The 11,283-nt window shown below is 38.7% G+C and overlaps 1 protein-coding gene across 2 annotated transcripts; it reads left to right on the top strand.

The window, feature by feature from the left end:
- Nucleotides 1-4,123: 4,123 nt before the first annotated feature.
- Nucleotides 4,124-8,883, top strand: pym1 (PYM homolog 1, exon junction complex associated factor; the record flags this gene model as incomplete). 2 transcript variants are annotated; one of them, XM_079675289.1, is made up of 3 exons in its annotated part: nt 4,124-4,255; nt 6,362-6,455; nt 8,049-8,883. In XM_079675289.1, 3 exons carry the CDS (start codon nt 4,198-4,200, stop codon nt 8,512-8,514), a joined length of 618 nt encoding a protein of 205 aa, XP_079531415.1. In that variant the 3' UTR covers nt 8,515-8,883. The 2 variants fall into 2 exon arrangements, with proteins under 2 accessions (XP_079531415.1, XP_079531414.1); XM_079675288.1 differs by having other exon boundaries at nt 4,198-4,267.
- Between the last annotated feature and the right edge of the window lie 2,400 nt (nt 8,884-11,283).

The following is an 11,283-nucleotide window of genomic DNA, read 5'->3' as shown; positions in this document are numbered from 1 at the left end:
ACTGATATACACCTGAACATCAGCAGGAGAGGACTCTTTAAAGTAGAGACACTACACACTGATATACACCTGAACATCAGCAGGAGAGGACTCTTTAAAGTAGAGACACTACATACTGATATACACCTGAACATCAGCAGGAGAGGACTCTTTAAAGTAGAGACACTACATACTGATATACACCTGAACATCAGCAGGAGAGGACTCTTTAAAGTAGAGACACTACATACTGATATATACCTGAACATCAGCAGGAGAGGACTCTTTAAAGTAGAGACACTACATACTGATATACACCTGAACATCAGCAGGAGAGGACTCTTTAAAGTAGAGACACTACATACTGATATACACCTGAACATCAGCAGGAGAGGACTCTTTAAAGTAGAGACACTACATACTGATATACACCTGAACATCAGCAGGAGAGGACTCTTTAAAGTAGAGACACTACATACTGATATACACCTGAACATCAGCAGGAGAGGACTCTTTAAAGTAGAGACACTACATACTGATATACACCTGAACATCAGCAGGAGAGGACTCTTTAAAGTAGAGACACTACCTACTGATATACACCCAGGGGTGGACTGGGACTAGAATTCAGCCCTGGAAACTGACCCAGTCCGGCCACATGAAAGGTCAACGGGTTCTTCCAGCAGCTCAACTCTCTGTCCCTCATCATGAACGCAGGAGGCTGGCTGTATATCTGAACTCGCGCCCTCATTATTCTCTTCATCATCTTGCACTTGCTCTAAGCTGCTGCTGATAGTGCTTGTAGCAGGGCTGCTACCAAAAAGGTTTGTCACTTTGCGACATGTATACGCTTCACCTGCGAGTGACTTCACCTGTTTTTCCCTTGCCTTCTCAGCCCCACCTTGTTCTTTTCGTTTTCTTTGATTTGTATCCATGTCTTTTCATTCTCCCTGTCTGCCGCCGCGTCTACCCTGCTGAAAAAAACAGCTTGGACCAACTTAGCTGGTCAGGCTGGTCAGCCTGACCAGCTAAGTTGACCAGCCTGGCTGGTTTAGAGGGGTTGTGGACACTTTAGCTGGCCAGGATGGCTGGTTTAGCTGCTTTAGCTTTGGTGCACCAGCTGAACCAGCTGAACCAGCCATCCTGGCCAGCTAAAAAACCAGCATCCATCTATCACCAGTTTATGTTTAATAATAGTATTAAATATACCATGCTGGAAGCTTACCAGGATCAGGTGACCAGCATACATTGTTTAAATACTGGTATGATTATTTAAACTGGAGAACATACATATATTACAAAGATTCATTGTGTCATGTATTCTGGTATCTACAAAAAAAGAGACATTGTATAGTGTTCATAGCAGTATTTTTAATTTAATAAATAGCAATAAATAGCTAGTTAATATAATAAAACACAGTAACAATACAAATAACAACCAACCTGCAAATCAACACATCAAAATAAATATATGATCTAAAACAGGTGCATTTGATTTAAAATAAAAGTAATAAATAGAATTCATTATTTAAATGGTAACAAAAACAGTAACACTATGTGTGATAAGAAAAAGGCCGTCAGTGCAACTTAAATGATGAAGTTAGCTTTGTTTAGGGGAAAAGAAACAATCTTTTAAATTCCTGAGCCGCTATCTTTACAGCAGGGAGGATTCCTGAGAGTGTATCTGATAAACATGTCAGAGGTGATGTGAGCTCCAAAAATAAAGTAAATCGTGTCCCTGATGTCTCTGAGATCTGGGACAGACCAACACCTCTCTGCCTCGGTGTTCCCGGGACTATCATCAGGATCACAGGAGGAGAAAAGTGACTCAAAGCTTTGTGTGCAGCGGCCTGATGTGGGACATCTCATCTTTACAGTACATTAGATTCGTTTCGTGACGCAGAGACTGAACTACTCAACCTTTGACCTGTGTTTACAACGTGCTGTCTGAGTTACTGCAATGAATTACATAACAAACAAGTATGCATGCTTTTATATGTCAAAAGGTTTGGAGGAAGTGTTTAGATCAAATAATGAAGTCAAATGAAACACAGCAAAAATACAAAAAAGGTTACAATGTCTTTTTTGTATGTGAATAATAATGATAATAGATCATAAGGCCATTAGAAAAAGAAGCATATCTGAATAAAACCCCCCAATAATGTTTAAAATATATAAATACAAATATATTAATATTATTACGAATAATAAAAATAATAATTAAAAATTAATTGTTGTTTTTGGTTGTGTTTATAATTGTGGGAGTCTAAACATATGTTTTACATTTACATTAAACATCCTCTGAAACTCGGGCTGAAAGTAATTTAGCTTTAAATTAACTATATAAATAAATACGTTTTTATTTAATTAACTTATACATTGACCCTAAAGGAGGCAACGGATCAAACCTGGCAACCCGCGATCCACCTCGTCATTTCCGAAGAAAAATAGTGTTCGCTCGATTTGTATCCTCGCACCGCCCGGAACTCTACATCCCAGAAAGGTGTTTCAACACGAGCCGCCCGGCGCGTCGTCCTCATTGGAATCATAACATGAGAACAGATAGTCAAATAGTCACTGCACAGAACAAGGAAACACGGTTTGCATCCCACCAGAGTGCACAGAGTAAGAAAGAGCGTTCATTTACAGAACGAATATAAGGTGCAGGGCTTAGACACATGATGATGATGATGATGATGATGATGATGATGATGATGATGATGATGATGATGATGATGATGTGTTCTGTTCCTATGTTTGTTCCTTTCGTTTCTATGTTAATCTTCAATGTCTGCCTCATGTTGTATTCATGTTTCTGTGGTCTTCATTTGAACTTGTGTTCTTTCTTGTGTTTCTTGTTTCTTTGTGAATTGTATTTCTGTCAAAGGTGCTATAATAAATAAACCTATTATTGTTATTATTATTATTATTATTATTATTATAGATAAATACAGGTGTAATAAATAGTAAATACAGACATTTTAAATGAGTGCAATGTCCCTGAATGTGAGGTTCTGTGGTAAAGTTAAAGTAGAAGTACTCATATCTGGTACTTGACTAAAAGTAGAAGTACTCAGATCTTGTACTTGAGTATAAGTATAAGTACTCAGATCTTGTACTTGAGTAAAAAGTAGAAGTACCAGAGTGTAGGAATACTCTGTTACAGTAAAAGTCCTGCATTCAAAATGTTCCTCAAGTAAAAGTAGAAAAGTATTCTCATCAAAATATAGTGAAAGTAGCGACAGTAAAAGTAGTCGTTGTGCAGATTGGTCCATTTCAGAATAATATATATGATATGTTTTATAATGATTGATCATGAAAGTGTTCTCAAAGCTGGTAAAGGTGCAGCTAGTCTGAATGACTTTGTATACTGCAGGGTAGCTGGTGGATTTACTCCAGGTGGAACTAAAGTCTGATGGGAGAAAATACAACCAAATCACACCCGTCCTTCATTCCCTCCACTGGCTTCCTGTCTCATTCAGGATCGAATACAAGATCGCACTACTGACCCATCAATGCATCCACGGGAACGCTCCTCCATACCTGAAGGAACTTCTCACATCTCAAGCCTCCACACGCAACCTCCGCTCCACTGACCATCGGCTTCGCCCCCGAGGACCAAACTCCGCACAATGGGGGATCGGGCTTTCTGTGCAGCTGCCCCTCACCCGTGGAATTCCCTACCAGACCACCTGAGGACTCCACAGACCACTGAGGCCTTCAAGAAAGGCTTAAAACCCTTTATTTTTAAAAAAGCTTTTGATTAAACTTAGTTTTATTTTGTTTGTTGTTATTATGCCTCCTGTAGCACCTTGGGATTGCTGTGAGCAATGAAAGGTGCTTTATAAATCGAATTTATTATTATTATTATTATTATTAAACACTTGATTATATTTCACATCATTCATCCACATCTGTAAAGTAACTAAAGGTATTAAATACATGTAGTGGAGTAAAAGTACACCATTTACCTCTGAACTGTAGTGGAGTAGAAGTACACAGTAGCATAAGATGGAAATACTCAAGTGAAGTACAAGTACCTATAAAGTGTACTCAGTACTAGAGTAAATCTACTTAGTTACTTTACACCTATGCTTGTGAACACTGATGTTTATGTGCGTTTTTCTCATGTTTTGCAATAATTGTTAAATAAAGTTGAACGAAAAAAACCTCCCAGTGAAAAGAGGTGCGTTTGATTAGTTCTGTTTCGTCTCCGAGATGAGCGGGGCTACACGGTTCACCAAAATGGCAACTCCGTATCTCGAGGATGACAACGGTAAGAAAGATGGTCTGTGTCTAACCGAAACAAACCCTATGTATTAATACACATAAAGAATTCAATGGTTCCAGCCTGTATTTTCTCCTCTGCCGCCATTGGTTGCCAACAGATGTTCTGTTTGGCAGCTAATGCTTGTTGCTAGGTAGATTCAAGCTAACACATCTACACCCCATTTATACATCCTTGCACTTAATTGACTCATTATTAAGTAACATTATTAATACAAAAATAAATTAACGTTATACATAATATAATCAGTCTTTATTCCCTCATCCGCAGCCACTGATTTTTAACTTCTCATGTTTCTGGTTTGCAGCTAATGCTATGTAGCTTGAAGCTAAACCCACTCCCTTGGTTATAACGAAACAACGCGATGTAAAACTAATGTTATGAATGGCGTTTATTCTGTATATCGTCTTTATCTTCTCATCTGCAGCCACTGCTTTAATAGCTTCAATAGATTGAATAGCTTTTAGACGTTTTGGTTTCGTAGCTAATGCTCGATGCTAATTAGCTTGTAGCTATCATAGCTAAACCTCAATCACTCATTACTGTTAAACACTTTGATATTAAATTAAATGAATGTTATATATGATATGAATAGTCTTTATTTTCTCAGCTGCAGACATTGATTGCCAAGAATAGTTTTCAGATGTTTTGTTTTGCAGCTAATAATCATTGCTAGTTAGCTTGTAGCTAAATCCTCTCCTTTATTTTCTAATGTACTGAGATATTAAACTAATGTAATACATGCTGCTGTCAGAAGTTACTTTATTAATATTTATGTTATTAAATTAGGGTTATAAGTATTTCAATTTGCCTTAACACTCTTCTGTATAACGAGCTAAATGTAGCTACTGAGCTGTTACTACTTATTTGTTTTTATTGACAAATGATAATATACACGCAATTAGCTGTACATGTATTATTTTTACAATAAGTATTACATATATACACATGAATAAACATATTTATAGTTCAATATTGTGTGTATTTATTATGAGAAACCCCCTTGTGTGCACCACCTTGTTTTCAGGGGGGTCCTAACATACAGTACAGCAAGACAGGTAAACAACAAACAAAATGACATAAACAAATGAAGTCACAAACAAGACAAACACAACAATTACACATTAGAACGTAACCACTATATGTCCACAGAGAGGCAGTGAAATAAACACAAATAAAATACTTTTTATTCCTAATAAACTGGTTTTGACATTAATGTTTGAGACCACATTTTGAATATCAAAAATTAAAATGATTTGACATTTAATAGCCCGATAATCTGGGTGATCAATACAGCATCTCAGGTTAAAAAAGTAGAAGGAAATAGGTTGTTGATCTGGAGAAAATCTGTTGCCTACCCGATAAAGAAATACATCTGACGTTGTTTTCTATACAAAAGTATTTAAACTACATCATTTGGCAGGATGTATAAGAAGAATATCATATTTAAAAGTTAGAAACAGTGACAGTTACAGGCAACGCTGGATAAATACATTTCTAATGATCATTTAAAGAGTTCACAGATTGTGTGGTTCGTCAAAGTCATTAGAAAAGAACATGTATTCATATATTCTAAAAGGTTGCGGTAGTTGGAAATGGAGAGTTAGACATGTGTTTGTAAAGTGAGGCTCTTCCGCCCCCTGCTGGACAGAGACTGGAACTACAGGAAGAAACAGCTTGAACTGAAACTACATGTGGTTTTCTGTGTAGGTTTAGTGCAGTTTAAGCTAGCATGATTCTTTTTTATGAACACAGTTATTGGAGTTTCAACTGTGTTTCATATTTATATTTACACGGATATATGCAAAGATAAATCCAGCTTCCACCTCGTCCTGTTGTTTCATGCATTTGACTTGCAAAGTGAACATGAATAAAGAAAGCACATTGCCCATTGTTACCTTCATAAAATAAATAAAGTGAAATGTTATGAAAATAGTGTACAAGAAGCAGAGCAGAAAGAAAAGGAGTTTTTACAAACCTGAGATAAGTCTGAGAGGGGATTAAAGTTCTGCTGGCCGCACATGTGCTCTTTTATTCATGCAAATAAATCTATATATTTAAATGCTCTAACATGCGTCACCTGTTTCTCTGCAGGGAAGTTCATCGCCTCCACGCAGCGACCCGACGGGACGTGGAGGAAACCTCGCAAGGTGAGGGACGGGTACACCCCCCAGGAGGAGGTTCCAGTGTGAGTACAATACTTCTTCTTCTACTACAGCTGCTACAGAACCTGCACAAATAGAAAGAAATGAAAACGTCTGCAAAGGGTGAAATTCCCCTAAAACTGTGCTGCAAAAACAGGCGTTCAAATAAGTGTATATGCGACTGGCTCTAAACTCTCCCCTTGATACCAAAGAGTTGGTTTGAACTGAAAGCTCCAGTGCTTGAGTTCTTCACTAAGAAATCAGTTATTAATTATGTAAACATCAAAACTAATTATTATTTTCCTGTCCCTCTGCAAAGCTCGATCAGAAGACTCTTTATTTTCAGTTGAATCATTCAGTTGTTGTTATACACGGTACAATACGAACATGCACACATTAAAGGCCCGTCCACCCAGCGGCGTGCGTTGACGCTTCACCATTCACTTTGAATGGGGTGACGTCACTTTTCGCCGAACTGCATTGTGGGAAGCGATGCGGAGCGTTGCTGGCGTGGCTCGCTGCAAAAGTTGAGCAATGTTCAACTTTTGATGCCTCAGCAGAAGCGTCGGCCAATCAAATCATATGCCAGTATAAGCTCTAGCCAATCAAACCGCTGCTTGTGTGTCAGGGGCGGGAGATTCATGTGATTGGTTTTTGGTCGAGTTTCAGACCCGCCCGCCGGCAAGCGTCAACGCACGCCGCCGTGTGGACGGGCCGTTGTGATCAAACACATCGATGCATTTTTCCTTTGTTGCTATCAGCGCCCACAATCACTTCTTTTCAAATGTGTATCAAGGTTCAAGGTTCTTTATTGTCAAACTGACTTAGCTATAAAGTAATTATGTCGTTGAAAATCTTAGGTCACAGGCTTCTCCAACAAACACAATAATACAGATAAGCAGACGATAGGAATCATCATGTTAGAAAAACTTCCCTGGTCCCCGGCTTGAGCTTCAGTCTCAGGATGCATGTATTTCTGATCCTCTCAAGAATGGAAGTAGCATCACATGCGTGTGATGGCTTTTTTCTGAAAATCAGATGATTCAGATTTTCCCTAAAAATTTAGATTTTCCCAAAAATTCAGATTCTCCTAAAAATTCAGATTTTTTTGTCTTAAAATTCAGATTTTCCTAAAAATTCAGATTTTTCCTAAAAATTCAGATTTTCCTAAAAATTCAGATTTTCCTAAAAATTCAGATTTTTTTCTTAAAATTCAGATTTTCCTAAAAATTCAGATTTTCCTAAAAATTCAGATGTTTCCTAAAAATTCAGATTTTCCTAAAAATTCAGATTTTCCCTAAAAATTCAGATTTTCCCCAAAAATTCAGATTTTCCCAAACATTCAGATTTTCCCAAACATTCAGATTTTCCCTAAAAATTCGGATTTCCCCTAAAAATCCAGATTTTCCCTAAAAATTCAGATTTTCCTAAACATTCAGATTTTCCTAAACATTCAGATTTTCTCAAAAATTCAAATTTTTCCGAAAAAAAATCTGATTTTTTTCGAAAAATTCAGCAGTTTGCTACCAGAGAAGATACTCGGGTCCATAAAAGGTTGCTGATGTTCATTAGAAAGGATTATCGTGCTTTGAGACAGCCCTCCTCAGTGTCTGACCCTGCGTTTCTGTTTCCTGCAGCTATGAAAACAAGTTTGTGAAGTTCTTCAAGGTTAAATCCGACCTTCCTCCGGGGATGAGTGCGCCTGAGTCTCAGCAGCAGAAACCCGCGGGCGACAGCGACACCGCGGGTCTCTCCAAGGCGGCGAAACGCAACATGAAGCGCAAAGAAAAACGAAAACAACAGCAGGAAGACGGAGACGTGGATTCTGTGAGCGACGCCGTGGAAAACGTCTCCATCTCAGAGGACGCTAACGAGAAGACGTCTAAATGTAATCCTCCTAATCCGCCCGACGACAGCAGCGCCTCAGCGGCAGAGAGGGCGAAGAAGCTGAAAAACCTGAAGAAGAAACTGCGTCAGGCGGAGGACCTGCAGCAGAAAGTGGACTCGGGAGAAATAGACGAGGTGACCATGGACCAGAAGGAGAAACTGTCCCGAGTGGAAACCCTACGAGACGAGGTCCTGCAGCTGGAGCGGGAATCCTGAAACAAAAACACACACAGACTGAACTTAAACATTATTCCGTCTGATCACGAACTGGGAGTGACGTCCGCTCGCTCGTTTGTGAATCTGTTTTGAAAAGCTTCACGGGGAACCCTCTGTTTGTCCGTCTCACTCCATACGGTCACTGCAGGTATTACTGTTTATCTCATTCTGGTTTTTCAGAGCTGGAGCATTATGTTGGAAGGCCGGACCAGATGGTTGGATATTTGGGGATTTTTTTGCATATTTTTCTATTGTCAACAAACGTCATATAAATACCAAAACCATTATTAATAAATCCTACTGGCTAGCTCCGAGCTCATCAGTTTTCCTTTAATCAATAAATACATTTGATGTGTTTGGTTTTTTAAAGCTGTTTCCTAAAAAATATATACTGATATACACCTGAACATCAGCAGGAGAGGACTCTTTAAAGTAGAGACACTACATACTGATATACAACTGGACATCAGCAGGAGAGGACTCTTTAAAGTAGAGACACTACATACTGATATACACCTGAACATCAGGAGGAGAGGACTCTTTAAAGTAGAGACACTACATACTGATATACAACTGGACATCAGCAGGAGAGGACTCTTTAAAGTAGAGACACTACATACTGATATACACCTGAACATCAGGAGGAGAGGACTCTTTAAAGTAGAGACACTACATACTGATATACACCTGAACATCAGCAGCAGAGGACTCTTTAAAGTAGAGACACTACATACTGATATACACCTGAACATCAGCAGGAGAGGACTCTTTAAAGTAGAGACACTACATACTGATATACACCTGAACATCAGCAGGAGAGGAATCTTTAAAGTAGAGACACGACATACTGATATACACCTGAACATCAGCAGGAGAGGACTCTTTAAAGTAGAGACACTACATACTGATATACACCTGAACATCAGTAGGAGAAAACTCTTTAAAGTAGAGAGACTACATACTGATATACACCTGAACATCAGCAGGAGAGGACTCTTTAAAGTAGAGACACTACATACTGATATATACCTGAACATCAGCAGGAGAGGACTCTTTAAAGTAGAGACACTACATACTGATATACACCTGAACATCAGCAGGAGAGGACTCTTTAAAGTAGAGACACTACATACTGATATACAACTGGACATCAGCAGGAGAGGACTCTTTAAAGTAGAGACACTACATACTGATATACACCTGAACATCAGCAGGAGAGGACTCTTTAAAGTAGAGACACTACATACTGATATACACCTGAACATCAGCAGGAGAGGAATCTTTAAAGTAGAGACACTACATACTGATATACACCTGAACATCAGCAGGAGAGGACTCTTTAAAGTAGAGACACTACATACTGATATACACCTGAACATCAGTAGGAGAAAACTCTTTAAAGTAGAGAGACTACATACTGATATACACCTGAACATCAGCAGGAGAGGACTCTTTAAAGTAGAGACACTACATACTGATATATACCTGAACATCAGCAGGAGAGGACTCTTTAAAGTAGAGACACTACATACTGATATACACCTGAACATCAGCAGGAGAGGACTCTTTAAAGTAGAGACACTACATACTGATATACACCTGAACATCAGCAGGAGAGGACTCTTTAAAGTAGAGACACTACATACTGATATACACCTGAACATCAGCAGGAGAGGACTCTTTAAAGTAGAGACACTACATACTGATATACACCTGAACATCAGTAGGAGAAAACTCTTTAAAGTAGAGAGACTACATACTGATATACACCTGAACATCAGCAGGAGAGGACTCTTTAAAGTAGAGACACTACATACTGATATATACCTGAACATCAGCAGGAGAGGACTCTTTAAAGTAGAGACACTACATACTGATATACACCTGAACATCAGCAGGAGAGGACTCTTTAAAGTAGAGACACTACATACTGATATACAACTGGACATCAGCAGGAGAGGACTCTTTAAAGTAGAGACACTACATACTGATATACACCTGAACATCAGCAGGAGAGGACTCTTTAAAGTAGAGACACTACATACTGATATACACCTGAACATCAGCAGGAGAGGACTCTTTAAAGTAGAGACACTACATACTGATATACACCTGAACATCAGCAGGAGAGGACTCTTTAAAGTAGAGACACTACATACTGATATACACCTGAACATCAGTAGGAGAAAACTCTTTAAAGTAGAGAGACTACATACTGATATACACCTGAACATCAGCAGGAGAGGACTCTTTAAAGTAGAGACACTACATACTGATATATACCTGAACATCAGCAGGAGAGGACTCTTTAAAGTAGAGACACTACATACTGATATACACCTGAACATCAGCAGGAGAGGACTCTTTAAAGTAGAGACACTACATACTGATATACACCTGAACATCAGCAGGAGAGGACTCTTTAAAGTAGAGACACTACATACTGATATACACCTGAACATCAGCAGGAGAGGACTCTTTAAAGTAAAGACACTACATACTGATATACACCTGAACATCAGCAGGAGAGGACTCTTTAAAGTAGAGACACTACATACTGATATACACCTGAACATCAGTAGGAGAAAACTCTTTAAAGTAGAGAGACTACATACTGATATACACCTGAACATCAGCAGGAGAGGACTCTTTAAAGTAGAGACACTACATACTGATATATACCTGAACATCAGCAGGAGAGGACTCTTTAAAGTAGAGACACTACATACTGATATACACCTGAACATCAGCAGGAGAGGACTCTTTAAA

Source organism: Notothenia rossii (assembly GCF_949606895.1).
Source record: "Notothenia rossii genome assembly, chromosome: 4".
NCBI lineage: Eukaryota > Metazoa > Chordata > Actinopteri > Perciformes > Nototheniidae > Notothenia > Notothenia rossii.
The sequence above is the reverse complement of the archived record's forward strand: the minus strand, read 5'-3'. Positions and strand labels throughout refer to the sequence as shown.